Consider the following 21302-nt stretch of genomic DNA (forward strand, 5'->3'; position numbering starts at 1 on the left):
ATAGATAGTATAAAATACAGAATATACATATGAGATGAGTAATGCAAGATATGTAAACGTTATTAAAGTGGCATTATTTAAGTGACTAGTGATCCATTTATTAAAGTGGCCAATGATTTCAAGTCTGTATGTAGGCTGCAGCCTCTCTGTGTTAGTGATGGCTGTTTAACAGTCTGATGGCCTTGAGATAGAAGCTGTTTTTCAGTCTCTCGGTCCCAGCTTTGATGCACCTGTACTGACCTCGCCTTCTGGATGGTAGCGGGGTGAACAGGCAGTGGCTCGGGTGGTTGTTGTTCTTGTTCCTGTGACATCGGGTGGTGTAGGTGTCCTGGAGGGCAGGTAGTTCGTCCCTGGATATGTGTTGTGCAGACCGCTCCACCCTCTGGAGAGCCTTGCGGTTGTGGGCGGTGCAGTTGCAGTACCAGGCGGTGATGCAGCCTGACAGGACGCTCTCCATTGTGCATCTGTAAAAGTTTGTGATGCTTTTAGGTGACAAGCCACATGTCTTCAGCCTCCTGAGGTTGAAGAGGTGCCGTTGCGCCTTCACCACACTGTCTGTGTGGGTGGACCATTTCAGTTTGTCCATGGTGTGGATAGGGGGGTGATCCCTCTGCTGTTTCCTGAAATCCACGATCATCTCCTTTGTTTTGTTGACATTGAGTGAGAGGTTGTTTTGCTGACACCACACTCCGAGGGCCCTCACCTCCTCCCTGTAGGCTGTCTCATCATTGTTGGTATCAAGCCTACTACTGTTGTGTCGTCTACAAACTTGATGATTGAGTTTTAGGGTAGTGCATGGCCACGCAGTCATGGGTGAATAGGGAGTACAGGAGGGGGCTGTGAACGCACCCTTGTGGGGCCCCAGTGTTGAGGATCAGCGAAGTGGAGATGTTGTTTCCTACCTTCACCACCTGGGAGAGGCCCGTCAGGAAGTCCATGACCCAATTGTACAGGGCGGGGTTGAGACCCAGGGTCTCTAGCTTAATGATGAGCTTGGAGGGTATTATGGTGTTGAATGCTGAGCTATAGTCAATGAACAGTATTCTTACATAGGTATTCTTCTTGTCCAGTTTTCCTTCCAACAGGAAAACGACCCTAACCAAACATGCAAGACAATGCAGGAGCTTCGGGACAAGTCTCTGATCGTGAGTGGCCTAGCCATGTCCCGGACTTGAACCCGATCTAACATCTCTGGAGAGACCTGAAAATAGCTATGCAGCGACGCTCCCCATTCAACCTGACAGAGCTTGAAAGGATCTGCAGAGAAGAATGAAAGAAACTCCCCAAATACAGGTGTGGCAAGCTTGTAGCGTCATACCCAATAAGACTCAAGGCTGCAATCGCTGCCAAAGGTGCTTCAACAAAGTAAGAGTAAAGGGTCGGAATACTCATGTAAATGTGATATTTCAGTGTTTTATTTTGAATACATTTGCAAACATTTCTAAAAACCAGTTTTCACTTTGTCATTATGGGCTGTTGTGTGTAGACTGATGAGGGGGAAAAAACTATTCAATCAATTTTAGAGTAATGTAATGTGACAAAATGTGGAAAAAGTTAAGGGGTCTGAATACTTTCCGAATGCACTGTATATTGGATTGCCACAAGATGGCACTGTGACATATGGTAAAATCCCAGGAAGAGCAACACTGTTTTTCCATAGAAGCACCATGGAGTAAATGATGTAATGCTCTAAGATCAGTAGCAGATAGTCACATAACCACACAGACCGATGTGGAGACCACATTCACCAATCCTTTCCTAAATACGCTCTATGCATAATGGCATTTGCTACACAGACAGCACTGTTTAACAGCCAACTTCCAGGGTTGAAACTTGCTTTTCAGTAGAGACCATAACTCATCAGCTGTATTTGTAGGACAGGAATCCAGAGAAAAGGCTTGACAGGCAGAGTAAGATTGTGACTTATGAACAGTATTCCTGAAGCTCTTTTTTCAAGGAAAAGGAGAAGCTGTCCTCGCACTAACCGCAACACAATTCATTGAGGCTTAAGCATTCCCAATGTGCATGTTCCACCATAACTCTCCTCACTCAACATTTAAACCTGTTCTTCAACAGTTACACAAGAGAGCTCTACATCTATGAGCACGCTACCTCCTGCCTGTTGCTCCCTGTGCGGAAGAGAGGAAGACAGAGGAGGGGAGGAGGGATAGATGGGGGGGGGTGTTAGAGAGATGAGTGATAGGGTGATAGGGTTAGTCTTCTTTACGTTTTCACGACCCCACCATTCTGCATACAGCCAGTCTGCCTCAGAAGGGGATAACTTCGTTAACTTTGCTTTCCTTGGGAAGTAAGCAAGTAAATATTGATCTGTAAAATATTGCTTTGCGGGGTAGGGGTTAGAGGAGTTGATGAACCACACTTGGACACAGTATGATGACAAGCTGTCTCTTCTCACTACCACATACTCTACATAGCATTCCACTCCAAGCCAAAAGCATACACTGGATCATAAAGCAATGCCTTTGTGCTACCATTTATGGATCTCAACCTTACAAGAACTGAGCCTCGACTGTGGACTGATGAACAGATCTCATTACTGACAATGTTGGAAGGATAGAACAGGCAGAAGGTATTGACTTTATATACCTCACACACACATCACGACTGGTAGGAGATTTGGAGATGACAGATACGATTTCTGTACCACACAGTTAGCGTTTAGATAAACATATGGCCCATACCAGACACAATTACGTCAGATTACATTTTTAAAGGGATTGACTGATGTGTTGAGTGATAAACTGATGTGATCTCTACTGAGATGAAGTGGGTTTGACTGAGCTGTGTGAGAAACATATGGGACTTAAGTGGGTGTGGCAGGGCTCAGACAGCTGTGTAGTATATTTGGACTCGGGTAGAACAGTAGGATAGGACTCAGATAGGACAGTAGGGTAGGACTTAGGTAGCACAGTTGAGTAGGACTCAAGTAGGACAGTAGGGTGGAGTCGGGTAGAACAGTAGTGTAGGACTCAGGTAGGACAGTAGAGGACTCAAGTAGGACAGTAGGGTAGGACTCAGGTAGGACAGTAGTAGGAACTCAGGTATGACAGTAGTTGGACTCAGGTAGGACAGTAGGGTAGGTCTCAGGTAGGGCAGTAGTAGGACTCAGGTAGGATGGTAGTAGGACTCAGGTAAGACAGTAGGGTAGGACTCAGGTAAGACAGTATGGTAGGACTCAGGTATGACAGTATGGTAGGACTCAGGTATGACAGTAGTTGGACTCGGGTAGGACAGTAGGGTAGGACTCAGGTAGGACAGAAGGGTAGGACTCTGGTAGAATGGTAGGATGGACTCAAGGAGGGACCGTAGGGTAGGATTCAGGTAAGACAGTAGGGTAGGACTCAGGTAGGACTCAGGAAGTACAGTAGGGAAGGCCTCAGGTAAGACTCAGAAAGTACAGTAGGGCAGACTCAGGAAGGGCAGTAGGGAAGGCCTCAGGTAGGACTCAGGAAGGACAGTAGGGGAGGCCTCAGGTAGGACTCAGGAAAGACAGTAGTGAAGGCCTCAGGTAAGACTCAGGAAGTACAGTAGGGCAGACTCAGGTAGGACAGTAGGGTAGGACTCAGGTAGGACAGGGTAGTAGGTGAGCACTACGGGGGTCGTGCTGACCTTGTAAGGCCTCCTTGGCGCGGTCCAGCTCCTGCTCCTTGTCTCCCAGCTGCACACGGAGCTCAGTGGCTGAAAGGAGGTGAGAGGAGCAGCCCTGGGTCTCCTCCAGGTCCTTACTCAACATGTCCTTCATCTGCCTCAACAGGTGCACCTCCTCCTGCAGCTGGGCCACCTCCTCACGCAGCAACACTACGGAAGAACAGAGGAGAGAGAGAGAAGTTAGAGGAAGAATGTACCTATTTGTCCATTCCTTACAGTCCACAGAAATCTCTTTCTGCTTTTAACCCCTCGAGGTGAGAAATGGAGAGAATGAAGTGAAAGAATAAGGAACAGAGAATGGGTGGGGAAGGATGAGTGGAGAGGAGAATAAGGAAGAGATATGGAAGTAAAAACAGAGAGGAGGAAAAGAGAAGGAGAATGTAGGAGGGAGAAGTTGAGAGGGGGAGAAAGGCAGAGCGAATGAGCGAGGGAGACGGTGGAAGTCGTGAGAGTCGATATCAGAAAGAGGGAGAGGAGGGGGGTGTGAAACAGGGTGACAAACTTAAAGGGAGAGGAGCAGAGCGAGTGCAATAATTAGGCTCAACTCAACACCTTTTCAGAGAGGAAAACCCACAACAACACATGCACAAGCTCGCTCAGATGCAGACGCACACACACATTCACACGCACAGCAGGCTCTATCTAAGCTGAAGCCATGGGTGATGGAGAGACAGAGTTAAATGAGGAGTGACAGTCTCAGGACTCAAACTGGCAAGGCTACAGAGCGGTGAGAGACAGTGGTTTGATAAGACTATCAAAAAAAAATCTATCTGGAAAACAAGCTTCAGCTGTGTTCTTTAGCTCCGTACCTTTCCACTGACATACGCCTCACAGCCCTCTGGGAGCTTAGGGACTTAGAGTGATAAACAAGAGCAGGAAACCAAGGAAACCGCACAGAGAAACAGAGAGAATCAAGACCGTAATTGGCACAGTATCTCCTAATACACAAACACGTTCACCAAGGCAAGCAACACAGAACACAAATACGCTAAACTGGGCCTCCATTTTATAAGGTATTGACTAACTGGGGCTTGTTTACATTTTTTATTTTTTTTGCCTCATAAAGGGCCACCACAACAAAGGAATGGCCTTGTCATACCGAGTAATATTTTCGCACTAGCTTCTTGAACATTCTTGAATATCTATAATGGTTTAGAATGATGCACAATGTTAGTATGTCTGGGAAGAAGCTTGAACAGCAGCAGAAATCAGTGGCCAAAACACTTCCAGCCCTGCCCCTACGCAGGGAAAGGGTTGGTTGGTACCTGGGAGACCACCTGTAAAAATCTGATGGCTCCTGGAAGTGGTTTTGGACCGTTTTGGCCACTATCCTTCCTCTGGTCTAAGATAGCCAAGGGCATTGTAGCCAGACTGCGTGGGGCTGCAGAGGCCCAGATAAGAGAGGAAGGGACAGTCCATCGGTCACTGTCGACTCTGGCTGTGAAGAGACCCACTGGGCAGCAGCTCCGTATTGTACATGGCATAAGGAGGTAGTTTCCTGGAGAGACAGCAACCTTTCACAGCCTTCTCGCCCGCTAAATCCACTCATCTGTTTACCTATACAGGCTTGCTTAGTTGTTGCAGGTGAGGCCGGCTGCCGCCTTTGATCGCTCTGTGGAGCAGAGCAGCCAGACACAAGTTCGAAGTATACGTCCCAGGCAGTTACGCGCTGTTCAGACGATCTGCAGTCCTATCTGCACCGTTAGAGCTATCTGTAGTGTGACAAGTATGATCCCTGGCTATGAAATAAATATGATCAGCGGTTCTGCTAAATGCCCCCTCCTCTCGGTGTGATAGTATCATACAATTATGTCCCAGCAGACATAACGCGCCGAGGTTGCTAACGTGGAAGATTTTTTTTTAAAGAAACAAAGAGTCAGCCATTTTCAAAATGGCTGTGAACCATCTTATTCCCTATAGTTATAGGACATGCAGTCATTGTGTGTCCACCCTCCCTACGCCGGAGAGTGTTTCAGGTCCGTTTAACTCGAATGTGATATCGTTCTATGTGTATGATAATGATCATGATCATGTAGAATTACATGTAGAGGTAAGTAGGCTACTTCAAGGAAATGGTCATCACCGGCACCGTAGAGATTGTACACAGTTGAAACAGACATGGCTTAACATAAGCGAGACAGACACATGGCGAGCACTCAGAGATTCTCTAGATACTGTGGGAGCCGAACAGAGGGTGATTTAAGCACAAGCAATCAGCACCCTAATTCCCTCAAATACACTTTCCCATCGATCCCCCTCATCCTCATCCTGCCATTACTCCCCACTTTCAGCTCTGAGCTGCATAATCACTCCTCTTTCAGGTTCCCTGCCTCCCTCCCTGCCTGCCTCACAGTCGGTATGAAATGAAAGCAAGGCAAATCCTGGAGAATCTTCTCCCCCCCAGAGATATTTCAGTTCAGATAAGCCTGTTGGCAGTGACATCATCAGGAGAAGAGAGGCTGCACAGCGTCTCGTCGTCAGTTTGGTTTAAAAACATGCACATCGTGAAATTAATCGTGTTTGGTTGTTTTTTTCTCACATAATGCACAGGCATACGTAGGTTGCAAAATTCCGGGAATTTCTAGCTTTCCTGGTTGGAGGATTCTGGATTTCCTGCTTATTCCCTCCTGATTTCGTGGAAAACAGGGAATGTATTAAAAGTTCCCGGAATTTTGCAAGCCTAGGCACACGTGTGGGACAAGCCTGAGAGGTTATCTTTTTGTATACACTATTGAAGAATAAGCCAAAATAAATCGTTTGTACTAACTGGCCATAATGTCCCCTGGCTTGGGCTGTTACGGTGACTGTATTACTGACCAACCAGTGGTCATGAGTCATGACTGCAGTCAAATTCCGCGTGACCGTTTAATTACAACATTTCTATAGGCTAGGCAACTGCGTGAGAAAACAGAATGATGGCCTCTATTAAAAAGAGGAGGATCCCATCAGCTTTCTATAGGTTAGGCCTACTATATTTATTTCTCAGCTTTCCTAATATTAGGCACATTGCTTCTCTTTATAACAGGAGTATAGCCTACTGCCAGTGTGCACTGCTGCACTTATAATGTGAAGAAATAGCCCAATAGTTGAGCAACATTTTAAGCTAAACGTTCTCATCTGTTGCGTCAGGCTCATTGCTTAAATCAGGTTTTTTGATGCTAGTGGTTGTATTGATTTGGGATCTATCGCATCCCACAACTGTCCCAGACTATGTTTGGAATATGTATTTCTTGCACAGAAATAGGTAAACTTTTGTACTATGGGGGATATTATATTGACATAGGCTAGTGCTTTTGCTGTTCGTTAGGCCTACTCATCTTGTTGGCTGATGAAAAGTAAATGTGGACTGTTCTTCCAATATCTTCAAAATGCGCCTCGGAATTGGATAAGGACGCGCGCGCAGTTGCGTACCAGATGTTTTTGTCTTCACTTGTAGCCTGTGAGAAAGACCCGATCGCCGGGAGAAGGGAATTATAGTGATTATATCAGCCCATGGGCACAAAAGGAATGGATTTTTTTTGTGTGTGTGGGGGGGGGGGGGGGGGGGGGGGGGGGGGACATTACAGCCACACAAAGGGGATGCAGCCGAGAAATTTGAGGCATTATCAAGTGCTTGTCAAAATGTGAATGAGAGACTGATGAAGTGTGTACAGCCTGCGCAAGAAACAAAGCAGAGCTCATGCCTTTCATGCAACTTTTTTCAAATCATCATTAGAGTTGCATCATGCAGCCTTAGAATGTATTAAAAATACAAACATATAGCACTACATTTGTATCACAACTAAGTTGCATAAATAACTCTAAATTAAGCATATAGAAATACCGATTTATTTGTTCAACACAGAATAGCCGTATGTGTGCACTCCCTCAAATAGTTTGGAGAAAATATCCTTTCTATTATATTCAGCTTTGTTCAATTGTATTCTTCATACTATAAAATATCAAATAAATCCACGCATTTCTAAGCCAATTTTGTCTGCTAAATGAACTAGTGTAGCCCACAGCCATATGGCATAGATCAGGACCTAACATAAGGACAACTCAGAGTATGCTATTCCGTTCTTCTGAAAGAGACTACACTTTCTTCACATCATGTTTCTTTAGACCGGGATCTATTGTGATGGTGTATATTAAATGGATTTATCAAACTTTTTTAAATGCAAATGTTCCAAAGGTCTGCATTAATGGCTTGTAGGCTATGCATGGAAGCCAGGAGATGCTAAATGTGTTTATGTTAATGAACGCTCAATTGCCGTGAGAAGGGCAGTTATTTGCTTGACAATCACCGGGGTGGCAAAATGTCATGACCGCCACAGCCCTACCGCTAGCCTGTTGTATTGTTGTTATTGTTAGCATCATTTCTTGTCTCCTGTCATAGCCCCACCAGTAGACGGTGAATGCCTGTTCCTGTAGTCACCTTCCCGAGGAGAGAAGAAGACCTCATCTCTTCACTCAGCAGTGGCCCACTCAACTATTCCTCTCTGAGCCATGACTCTAAAAAATGTATTTTTTAAAGCTCCATCAGGGCTGCTCTGAGTCTGACCAGGCCATCAACCCGTGCTCTTCCCTCCCACTGGCTTCTCCATTCAGAATCTGGAGAGAGTCATGACATGCCTGACTGAGCAGGTAGGTCTAGTGGCTGTTTGCTTTGTGGCTAAAAGAAACAAGAGGCATGAGCTAGGTGCCCGTGCTGTGTGTTTGAAACGAGTGTCAAACACATGCTTGATAGCAGCTATCTGCTCTACCTCTAATGTGGTATGCTCTGTAGGAATGTCTGGACGGGTGTCGTCTCCCTCTGCATCTGTTACTATGCCAGAGGCTTTGGCCATTCCTCCTCTCTTGTTCCAGGTAGCCACAATGGCTACCCGGAGTGACACCAAATTTGTCCTTCAACTCTTAGCTATACTGTGTTTACTATAAATATCCACCGGCATTGTCCTAACTGAGTGGAACTGTACTCTTGCAAAGACACAACATTTTAATACAGTGTGAAACTGTCCATTACACAGTGGTTAACTTATGCAGACCTCTGTCATCTTAACAAGCATCTCCACGGACCCTGTTAGATTGACCGGGGTACGAAAATGTATGATTTGCATCCCCGGCTGCAATATTCCGTGTAATAAATGGAACACGTTCTTCGGGTTTGTTATAGCAGGGAATTTGCCAGTGAACAACAGAGAGAAAGAGCTTACAGCGAATGATTAGGCAAACCACGGTCCTTTGAAAATATAATCACCTAACTCAAATATGTGCATGAATTACTCTCTTACATTTCCATTTTCAAACATTCCACATTATTCTTGGAGCACAAACAGCGCACTTAACAGCAATATTAACCTTGTAAATGATTATTTTCAATATCCATTTACATACACTGCAGGGGCCGCTTTCTCTATTTGAGAAACAGTGTGGGTACTGTTGGATGGATGCTGCTTAGCCTGGTTGATCTACTTCCGTTAATGTGCGGAACAAAGTACATGGAACTCCACACTGTATGTCTGGAGAGTGACAGCGACGTGTCTGTATACATCTGGCACAGTATCACTGGGCTTGAAACCAGAGAAGAGTGTTACACACTCACTCAGTACATTCCATAAAGCTCCATCGTTTAAGAGCATTGATCCTGTATTTCTAGCCACGGTTACTGTATTATGTTCTACTGTATGTGGAGGGCTGAACAGGGGAAGGGTTTTACTGGGTAAGCAGAAGCAGTATTAGTAGGAACGCTGTAATCTCGCAATATGTTTAAAACCTTCACAATCCTTGGATTACTATTTGATTGTCAGTTCCCACAATAATCTGGAAATCGAACATGGACGAGAGGTATTTTCACTCCCGTACATTTGGGCCCTGTTTCTCTCTACACTGCTACTCCCCACAATGTGTTCCCCTGGTGGGATTGGTATTTGTTTGATGTATTTATTAAGGATCTTCATTAGCTGCTGCCTTGGCGGCGACATTAAGGCATTGATATACAATTGAAAATATTTACACGCCATTCCATTTTAAAACACGTTAAGTGTGTTCCCTCAGGCCACGACTCTACTATCACATATCTACAATACAACATCCATGTGTGCGTGTGTGTGTGGAGCGCGTGTATTAACATGTGTGTCTGTGCTGGTGCTGCACGGCTCTAATACACCCAGTATGGAGAGGAGAGGGGGAATTGGAGCTGGGGGGAGAAGATTAATGACTTTTTAGAGAATGTGCAGACAACCAATATTTTACAGTAGCATTGCAGATTACTGTAGTGTAGTAAAAAAAAAAAGGTCACTATTACCTGGAGAATTATTCACTAATGCACTGAGGTCACTAGAGATATAAAGTAGCAAAATATTCAACCCTTTCAAATCCTTTCAGTTTTTATTTAACAATAATATGCTGTTGTTAGCGGCTGATAAAAGCACAGAAAGGATGCTGGGGAGGTTCAAACTGCACTGAACAAAAGCCCCTGTGTGACTCATTGAGTAGACCACCATAAAACACGGCTCAGAACGTCATTAAAATGGTTCACCACAAGCGCCTGCCTCCCCTCCGCCATCCTTTTCATCCTTTTCATTTCTTCGAAGTCTTTTTATTTTTATAAAACTAGGAAGATAAACATATCAATCGTTTACACAGCATGTTTCAGAAACTCAGGACGTCACCGTGCTGCTCCAGCAACAACAGTCAGAAATGTTAGCATGTTTGTTGATGATGTGAACTGCGTTCCAGCTGATTATGCGGCGTTAACCCACTGTCAGCAGGGGGCCGGTAGAAACCGGAAGCATCTGGTTTTCAGGAGAAAAGCAGAGAAGAGGCGAAGCCTGAAAACTGGAAACATCCGGTTTTCTTCCGACACCGCTCAGGCGATTATTTTACATCTGCTACAATTAAGATAGAATTCACCTGTAACTCTCTGAGATTATTGTGACCCATCATTGGCTGTGGTGCTGCAGGCAGCTGTCAATCAAAGGGAGTCATTGGGCCAACCCCCTCTGGCTCGCTGACCTCTCATGACACAACTATTCAGTAGTCACCTGACTGGCCAAGCTTCCTCCACTTTGACATCTCCTTACTTCTGAAGCCAATTTTCAATTAGATTAATTTAGTATTTCATTACTGGGGTTCATGAAGTTGCTTGGATGCCTACAGTGAGGTTTTAGTAGCTGGCGATGGTTCTGAATATATTACATCTTATAGTCTGCTCCAGGCCACAGAGCATCTGTGCATCCATGTCTCTTTGTCTCTCCTCCATCCCCAGACTCCCAACCGCTCTATTTGTGTGACGGAGGAGTCACGTGATGCTTGGATGTCTGTATCGGTATGTGTGTGTATGTGTGAGAACGTGCGCTTGCGTGCGTGCGTACTAATGCGAGTGTGCGTGGCTGCCTGGTGCGCTCTGCATCTCTGATCATTACCGCGTAGAGGAGACGATTCCCAGGAAAGGAGGGCTGTACTGTGTATCGCCGTGAGGGGATGACAGATCGGCCGCTGCTCCTCATCCAACTCCTCATGCAGATGATATGAGCCTAGCGATCCTTCATAGTCAAACAGAAGTGTGGGTGTGGTTGAGATAGAGCCCTTCTTATTAATAGCCAGCGTGTTCCTAAGACAAACCCCCCTCCCTCTCTCTGCTGGGAGGATATACAGACAGGATTCTACTGGTCACGGAGGTCCTTCACTCATCACTTTGAATGGCCGTACTATCCACTCAGAATCTATTCATTTCATTTCCCATGAAACAACCCGATCTAAAAGGACTATTATAAGACCATGTCGAAGGAATCACAAAATGGCTGTTCAGAGCGACTTGATGAGAGCAGTCTCTAAAGAGACATCCTGTAATCTCCATGAAAATTAAGAGCATTTGGTTCACATCTCAAGTCAAGAGGATGAACCAAATATCAGGCATTACATAAGAGGATAACATCGAATCAACAAGAAATGATACAGGAAGGCCAATAGAAATGGTTGCATCAAAAATAGCAACCACATTCATTCAGTCAATGATGGGTTTCGGATCCGAGGAGGAGTTTTGGCGGGTGGGAGGCAGCAGGGAGATTAGTGGCTGTTTTAAACCTGCTCCACAACTCTTTGTTGGGATTCTCTACAATAGTCAGTCATGTTGGTTGGATAGCCTGTGGGCTGTCTTAGTACCTAAGCCATTGATAGGGCCAGGGATGAGCGTGAGTGGGTGAGAGAATATAACACCACACAACGCAACAGAAAACAACACAACATGAGCCGTCACTGGTTGATCCCTGAATAGCACCTGGCTGCACATAAGTACCAGCAGGTTCGTTTCCCACTCAGGATATTACATGGCCCTTCTATAATGTATGTGAACATGAATTATACATCGACACTGGCTCTCAACCTTACTTAACCACAACATCCACTGCGCAACGTAAACAATGCGCTAGAGAGTGGACCCTGGGTTTCCTTCCATATATGTTAACCGTTTACGCCTCACTTGTGCTTCTTTCTTACCATGGCAACAACGGCTATGATTTTACTGTATATGAGGCCCATATTCCGTTCGGAAGCTCTAGTGAACATTTCTAAGTCTGTGTGTGTAAATCTGCACGCCTGAACCCACAAAGAGGTGTGTGTGTGTGTGTGTGTGTGTGTGAGCGTGTGCATACGTGTGTTTGTGTGCACATGCTTATCCATGCCCCTGTTGGTATATCTATAGAGAACAGCTGCCATGAATTAATTGCTGTGAGTTTACATTACAACGGAGGTCAGTGTAGGCATGCCAACTGGAGATAGTAGTAATTGATTCACACTTTTATTATGGGAAGATTAGGCCCACTGCCAGGGATGTGCTGCTGGAAGAGCAGCAGGAACCTGGTAAGGCCGCTCAGTTCAGACTGCCTAGAGTCTAGTTATCAACCGCAACAACGCCAATAATCTATCGAAACATAGCTGGCTTCGTTCGATGACATGATATCGCTGTACATGGTCCGACTCTGACTGAACACACCGAACAAGAGACTTGCCCAATGAGACTATACTGAACCCTGTCCCATTATTGTTCAGTATGGCCACAAGCCAGTATCATCCCCGTTGAGGATATTTCACCGAGACGGAGTTGAAATGCAGTGACCAACGCATGAATATCCCGGGAAGATAGAACCAATGGCGGTGCATCCTTCTTGTGCCCTCCACTCGCTATGGAGCTGTAACACATTGGACTGGTCCAGCCAGGTGGACTGGCCACTGGTCAAGGACTGCAGAGCATGCCATCATGAAGGCCTGCTGTGAGCTGCTGCGGGAGCAGCGTGTGAGACCGTCTCTGATAGTGCCATCTGGCTGCAACGGCTCACCCATTATCTCTTCTCAATTTGGAAAGGAACCTCTGGGTATGGAGGAGTCACGCAACACAACCAACGGGATCATCCTCGGACTCATCTCCTCAAACACGCGCACGCGCGCACACACACACACTAGACAAACGCAGTCTAGTGTGTACGCAGTAAGGACCATGTCACTGCAACAGAGGCCGTGTCTACCAGGGTTCCAGTTGGAGGATCTCTCAGATAACACCTGCATTAATGGAAGTGTAGGTGTGTCCGTGGGTTGCCATTTCCTATCAAAATGCCAAACACATCAAATGTCAAGGTGGGCGGATGAATTCTAGGGGGAACGCTGGGGAAATATGCTGATTGGATAGTACTCGTAGGACCTACAGAACTCCAGACATAAAATGACTCCAATTCCAGAGCATTGGGATATGGCCCTGGGCCCCCAGTGTTCGGTTTGCAGCGTGAAGTCACATGCTCAGCTGGTGGGCTACTAGCAACCTAGCGATGCCAAAAGCCCTGGTCTGCTATAGAAAGCCTATGTAAATTACAATCACCACAATAGGGGCTCATAAAATGTGTTTATTATGATCCAGTTTGACCCCCCCCCCCCCCCACAGTGAATTATTTGAAAGTTCAACAGTTATCCATTCTGACTGGTGGAGATGGAGTGGCTGACCAATGTCTACGGGGTTGACGGAGCGGAGGACGGAGGATGGAGATGGAGGATTGTGCTCACACTATGTATGAACTATCAATTTAGTCATGAAATTCTAAGTGAATACACGTTGAATTCCAAACTACGTTCCATGTCGGAGGGCCTTTTTTCACGATGACAAAATGACGCGGTCGCACAAGATTATGAAGATAGTTTTACAATCATATAACATTTTCATCATGTATGTACAGTCCACTTTTTCTCATGGGGTAATCCAATCGAGCCTCAGCGAGTTGTGATGGGTTGTTGTGATGGTAGCCCATTCATGTTTTACTTTCAGGTGGAAGGATCGTGGTCATATAATATCGAGACTAGATGGGGTACTTATTAACTTTGCCACCATTCAAGTGAGATCTGACAAAGAGAGTCACCATGCCGGCATGCTCTCTATATAACTGAACTGATCGTCACTCGAAAGAGATGACCATAGTTAATACCATAGTACCATAGTACTATGGTATTAATATACCATAGTTAATATACCATAGTTAATATATACCATAGTTAATACCATAGTTACCATAGTTACCATAGTTACCATAGTTACCATAGTTAATATTTGCTGTCCATTTCATTTCCCAATGTTGACCTGGCTAGGTTCTAGGTAACGCTGAGGTTTCAAACTAACCTTCTGCAACGGTTTAACAGTAGGCTAGCATCAGGTTCATAGACATTAAAACCAAGTTGACTCTGTCAGGCAGGATGAAAATGACTACATCGACCATGACCCTTTGCTAGTTATGACTACTTTCCCCATAATCCTTAGTGATATTTTTGCGCCATTCAGCAATATGGTACGCTTCAAATCCAAATACTTCCAGCTTCACGTGCCATCGTTTTTCCATAGGAATATGTGGACGAGGTCAGTGCTATGTCTATTGATATGCCGGACTCATCTCTCAAATACGTAGGCTATTTGTGCTATGTTGACTGAGCTGCTCATCACCAAATATCTCCCTTAATTCCCCAGACTAGACTCACTCCAGGAGTTTCATATGCTTATGTCAGATTAAGAGATTAACATATTAACCAACGTACATGTCAGATCCAGATCAACCTCATTTGTTTATATGTAAAACAAATAAACAAAATTGTGTTGCGGACCGACTACCAAGAAATGTTTTTTCAAAAATTACACACCAAACAACTTTAATTTACAGTCAATAGTGTGTTGCTCACACAACCTTTCCATATATAGTAACATTATGTATAGTAACATATTATGTAAATATATTACTAATAATGCCGAATGACGAGATGTTTATTTAGTTACACGGTGATAATGAGTTTACATGAATCATTCCAATTCCTTCTCATAAATACAGTGTGAGTACACGTGAAAACAAAACTCATGAATTCACACACGCCTCTACCGTAGAAACAGAGCTCTGGCCTAAACCAACCCTCTACAATCATCTAAACCCACTACTCTTTCTTCCCTCGTTCCCTCTCTCACTCACCGGATGTCCCCTCCTCCCTGTCGGACCTCATGTCCTCCTCCTCCTCGTCCTCCACAGCACAGGCTCCGCTGGGCTCCACGGTCAGTGCTGGTGTGTGTTCGCATAGCAGAGGAGCCCAACTCAGACAAACACCATTCAGAAAGACACCGTAGTGAACACACCACACCACAGCAGCCTCTCGCTCAGCCGCTCCCAGCTCTGGCCATTGGCTCCACCCAGCCAGGTTACTAGGAAGTGTTCCCCTGAGAGAGGGAGCCTGTTTTGTCTGTACTCTCCATGTCTGTACTCTCCTCGCTATCTCCCTGTCTCTCGCTCTGTCATTGGCTTATTCTCTCTCTCCTCCCCTTTTCTCTACCTGTTCTGGTACACACCCAGAGGCCGTTTCCATTCCAAACCTCTCTCGCCCCTCCTCTTTTTAACCCCTTCCAGCTGCTGCTGTAGGGAGGTGGACCAGTGTGCACTGACATGATTACTGCTCTTTCTCTCTCTCTCAACCGAGGGAGGGCGTACCTGGAGCCTCAGGTGGTAAGGCAGATGAGTCACTGCTATAGCACTTCTACCTAATGGCAGCGAGCTGAACGACACAGTGACTAAGAGATCTCTCTTTCACAGGACATAATGTACTCTACTGAAGAGATCACCTACCGCACAGAGAACAGCACCCCTATGGAACACACTGCCCTTATGGACAATTTGACCATAAGTCACACCAGAGCGTGTTCACATGTTTATATAGGACGCCTGGCCTGGAAATAATACACAGTACTCAAGAAACTAGGGATAGGAGTTTTCCCCTGATCATGTAACCTATCCCGGCCACGCACAAATGTTTGGACTTTGTCACTCTATAGCCTGCAGCATGACGAGGCCTGCAATGTTTTCCGGGGTCATAAATGAAGGTAAACCAAAACAATTGCAGCCACAGCACTGGGGTTGTTAGTGTGAGACCTCAACCCAGGAAGTGCTGTGGTTTCTCCCAGTCCCAGGGCTCAAGGGACTGGCTGTCAGATGCAGGGCTGGATGAGTGTGGACACAATCACAGAGCTAATCGAGTTAGAGTTTTAGCCTCAGGCCCAGGGACAGGAATAGGGACAGGGGGCAGCGGGTGCAGCCAAGTACTAGGGGAGCAGAGGTAAGACCAGTCTTGGTTGGAAGAGGTGGACCCTGGGCGGGGGTAGGACATCTGCAAGACTTCCAACAGGCCATTTAAATGACTGAAATAATGTAGCTTAGTAGCGATGTGTTGCCTTATCATAACCGGGAAAAACAAAATAATTGTTTATGTTTCAGGCTTCCCGAGAGATCAAATCAGGGGAAATCTGCTGTTTGTATCAACGGAAAGTGTTGGACCGACGCTAACACGGTAAACAAGCAACTTTCTTCATCCTCAAAAACAGCTTTGAAATGTCTTTTGATTCCATCAGAGAATTGAATTGCTTGGCGAATACAGGGCTATTTCCCCCTGCCAAGCCTGTAGTAGTAATACAGAATAACTGTGTGTCTCAAATATAGAATACACGTATGAGTGGGAGAGAGAGAGAGAGAGTGTTACCTCGGTGTTGTAGGCATGAGGACAAGTATACCATCAATCCAGATGCTTGTCAACTGAGGCAAATGGATCTGTCAATCACGGACTGAGCGCCTGACTGACTGCTCAAGAATCACAGTCATGTGTCATTCATGTGTCATTCATGTGTTATTCATTCGTATTCATTCTTATTCGTTCGCCGCCCATTTAGGGCTGTGAGTGTGACGCGCATTCCTGAGATACAGCCCATTGTTACAGCCTTTCATTTCAGTGCAGCCGGAATCATTTTACTGATATCTTTACTCGTGGTTACCCTTCTCATGTCACTGCTCTTTTGTCTTCATCCTTTCTCAGTCCCTCATCCTCAGTCTTTTCACTACTCATGTGGCTGTCCTTGATTTCAGGGCTCAACTCACTGAATCTCTGTGTCATCGATCCAAGCATAATTACATAAGCTAGGAAAAGTCCATTTATCTGTGTAATAACTCATGCTCGCTCTCCCCCTCTCTCTCCCCCTCTCTCTCCCTCTCTCCGCTCCCCCTGTTCTCCAGCCGCACCAGTTGATCTGTCGCTCTGCATTATCAGCACAGAAGAATGTTGATGGAGAGCTGAGAAAGACCGGCATTAAGACATTAGCTGGGAGGGGAAGAAGGGAGGGGAAGAAGAGAGGGATGAAGGAGGGATGGAGAAGGGGAGGAGTGACTCTAGACAGATACTACCTCTGTCCAGGGCTGATGGAAATGTCATGAGGCTAATTTAATGGCCTGAGAGTGCACTTCTGCTGCTTCAAGGGGCTGTATCTGATGAAAAGATGAAAATTACAATTCCGGGCAACACTTGTGGCTTTCTGGCAACGTGGTAAAGAATAATGGGAGTGATTAAGCAGGAGAAAATGAAATGTCCTCGAGACTTACAGATTCATCAACAAGCTTCAGGTGATCAATACTCTTTATACTGTTCTTCCTTAGTGGCCAATATCATTACAGATCACAACAAAGACAGAGAGCCTTTATTCAGAGACATCTTTGGAGGGAAAATGAGATGCCATTTAACTCAAACTGAAGGCAGTGATTAGGGCACAAATAGGCATCGGCACAATACAACAATGATGATCATCAATAACACTCTTGTCTATTCAGCAATACAATGTGAAGAGGTTACATCTGCCCCTCTCTCCCCATTCAGCTCTCCTATCAATGTTTCTCTGTAACTCATACAGTATTGGGTCCCAGCACAGAATTGGGTGTATACAGTACAATACCAAGCAGATGATTAACCCTGTGCGCCATATACTTGCCTATAGTATATAACACAGTCTGCTGTAAGTCCTTTAAGGCCCTGGATCCAGTCAGACATATTATCAGATTGTTCTCCCAGACAGACAGACAGACAGACAGACAGACAGACAGACAGACAGACAGACAGACAGACAGACAGACAGACAGACAGACAGACAGACAGACAGACAGACAGACAGACAGACAGACAGACAGACAGACAGACAGACAGACAGACAGACAGACAGACAGACAGACAGACAGACAGACAGACAGACAGACAGACAGACAGACAGACAGACAGACAGACAGACAGACAGACAGACAGACAGACAGACAGACAGACAGACAGACAGACAGACAGACAGACAGACAGACAGACACAGACAGACAGACAAGACAGACTCTTCCACATCACAGGCCTCTGCTCCGGTCTGTGTGCACCCAGCTGACAGGTCTGTGTCTCAGTCTTAACTCCCGGGATCAATCACCGTGCACACACTTCCTTCCATCACCAAGGCAACACCCTGTATTTCCAAGGCAACACCCTACCTTTGTCGAGCGAGGAGTCTGGGGTGCCAAAGTCCATGAGGCTGGAGATCTCTGTCTGGTAACAGATCTCGCTCACCACCGACTTCTGCCTATGATCTGTCAGAGACAACACAATAGAACACATGACATCAGACCAATAAAAGAGACTAGCAACAGTGTTATGTTGAAGACAAATCATTTCAGGAAGATGTCTTTCTAAGGCAGGACAGTTGCTATTTAGGTTTACACAGCCAGGGGTAACTAACATGACGCATACAAGTAATGAATATGTGTACTGTGTGTGTGTGCGTCGTCCGGCGTGTGCCACAGAGTGAGAAAAGAGAAAGCAGAAAGAGTGAGAAAAGAGAGAGAAAGAGTCACTGAGTTTGCATTAAACGTGTGACGTCACCCCCTACACACACAGCTGAGAGGCTTTCAAAAACAAACAACTTTGGAATTGGCAGAGCCTTTATAGATGCAGTTAAGTTTGACAGGTAATATTCTAATTAACAATATGGCTAATCGATTTTCGCTTGTTTCACAATTTGGGGAAAAATATCCCTTTTTCATTCAGACTGTCCCCTGTTTCAATTCTCTCTCTCTCTCTCTCTCTCAAGACATTTTGCGTCTAGTACAGTGGTTTAACCTTTTACTGCAGTGGGCTGAATCAGGGTCACTCCGAGTGTTTATAAACTTGGCAAAAAAAGAAACGTCCTCTCACTGTCAACTGTGTTGATTTTCAGCCAACTTAACATGAGTAAATATGTGTATTAACATAACAGGATTCAACAACTGAGACAAACTGAACAAGTTTCACAGACATGTGACGAACAGAAATGGAATAATGTGTCCCTGAATAAAGGGGGGGGGGGGGGGGGGTCAAAAGTAACAGTTAGTATCTGGTGTGGCCACCAGCTGCATTAAGACCTGTAGTGCGTCTCCTCCTCATGGACTGCACCAGATTTGCCAGTTCTTGCTGTGAGATGTTACCCCACTCTTCCACCAAGGCACCTGCAAGTTCCCAGACATTTCTGGGGGGGGGGATGGACCTAGCCCCCACCCTCCAATCCAACAGGTCCCAGACGTAATCAATGGGATTAAGATCCGGGCTCTTCGCTGGCCATGGCAGAACACTGTCAGATTTCCTGTCTTGCAGGAAATCACGCACAGAACGAGCAGTATGGCTGTGGCATTGTCATGCTGGAGGGTCATGTCAGGATGAGCCTGCAGGAAGGGTACCACATGAGGGAGGAGGATGTCTTCCCTGTAACGCACAGCATTGAGATTTCCTGCAATGACAACAAGCTCAGTCCGATGATGCTGCGACACACCGCCCCAGACCATGACGGAACCTCCACCTCCAAAATCGATCCGGCTCCAGAGTACAGGCCTCGGTGAAATGCTCATTCCTTCAACGATAAACGCAAATCCGACCATCAGAGTCACTAGAAAGGCCTCTTTAATGTCTTAAGTTTTCATAACTGTGACCTTAATTGCCTACCGTCTGTAAGCCGTTAGTGTCTTAACAACCGTTCCACAGGTGCATGTTCATTAATTGTTTATGGTTCATTGAACAAGCATGGGAAACAGTGTTTAAACCCTTTACAATGAAGATCTGTAAAGTTATTTGGATTTTTACGAATTATCTTTGAAAGACAGGGTCCTGAAAAAGGGCCGTTTATTTTTTTTGCTGAGTGTAGGTAGTCTTAAACAAATCTACTTTGAAACAAAAGTATACACCTCATACACATGGTTATGGGCTTAAAAAAAGAAGACACCAGTAGCATGTCAGATTTTGAGTTGAAATGTATTCAATTTTGAGTTTGCATCCCAATATTACACTTGATATATATCACAGAAGACTGAAATATAACAATTGTTTGACATAGAAACACTGTATTTTCTGTGTTAATAAAAAATTAAAAAAAGATTAATTATTAAATAATACAAAATATTAATACAATTCCACCCATGAGACCACTAGAGGGCGATTTGGTCACTTGGCTGCAGGAAAGGACTACTGGGTCTAATAGACCTCTGCTGTGTGTGATGAGCTCTACTGGTAAAGCCTCATCTGCTGCCCTCTGCACTACTCTACTTCTCTCCACTGATAGTTTGGTTTTCATTAACTCATGTCATTTCCACCTCCAAAAAATGAACAGAGGACAGCACCAGATAACTCTCATTATAAGCTGGGTAATTTGGGTCCTGGATGTTGATTGTCTGAAAGCTGTGGTATATCAGACAATATTCAACGGGTATGACAGAAAATTACCTTTTACTGTTCTAATTACATTGGTAATCAGTTTATAATAGCAATAAGACACCTTGGGGGGTTTGTGGTATATGGCCAATATACCACTTCTAAGGGCTGTATCCAGGCACTCAGCGTATACCGTAGCCTGGTATACTGGCCATTTACCACACCTCCTCGGGGCTTATTGCTTAATTATACCATCCTCTCCCATCCTCCCCCACTCCTTCCTCCTCTTCCTTCACCACCACCTCCTCCTCCTCTCCCTCCTTCTGCTATGAGGGGATATAAAATAAAAACATTTTCACAGGAGAGGAGGCAGCAATATCCCTATTGTGCCATCGAGTCATTTTCTAGAGCAGGACCCAAAACAACAAAAAGTGAAATCATTTCCTCAGAAGATGGCTTTAGGACCCTGATATTGATCTGTGGTTCTTCTCGTTAAAGAATACACGTGTTTGAGTTCTGAGAAAAAAACATTCCCAGGCTGGTAACATACTGGAGCTATAGCTGGTGTACAACAATGAAAAGACAGGGTGGGACAAATCAAAATTCATATCTCAACTATTACG

At 45.2% G+C, this 21302-nt stretch overlaps 1 protein-coding gene across 5 annotated transcripts in view; it reads right to left on the minus strand.

Annotated features, from left to right (window-relative positions):
* kaznb (kazrin, periplakin interacting protein b) overlaps nt 1–21302 on the minus strand; it is a 150419-nt gene that overhangs the window by 13997 nt on the left and 115120 nt on the right. For 4 of the 5 annotated variants that reach the window (XR_004210001.1, XM_020483015.2, XM_031824849.1 and 1 more), the window contains 2 exons: nt 18498–18593; nt 3631–3819 (listed from right to left, as the gene is read on the minus strand). Coding sequence is in view for 4 of the 5 variants with exons in the window: in XM_020483015.2 (XP_020338604.1) it covers nt 3631–3819; nt 18498–18593 (285 nt within the window). In the remaining variant the exon portion in view is untranslated. Of the gene's footprint in view, nt 1–3630; nt 3820–15140; nt 18103–18497; nt 18594–21302 lie in introns of those variants that run through there. The other variant, XM_031824850.1, reaches the window with a different exon arrangement.

This window comes from Oncorhynchus kisutch, linkage group LG5 (assembly GCF_002021735.2).
Source record: "Oncorhynchus kisutch isolate 150728-3 linkage group LG5, Okis_V2, whole genome shotgun sequence".
In the NCBI taxonomy this organism is placed as follows: Eukaryota; Metazoa; Chordata; class Actinopteri; order Salmoniformes; family Salmonidae; genus Oncorhynchus; species Oncorhynchus kisutch.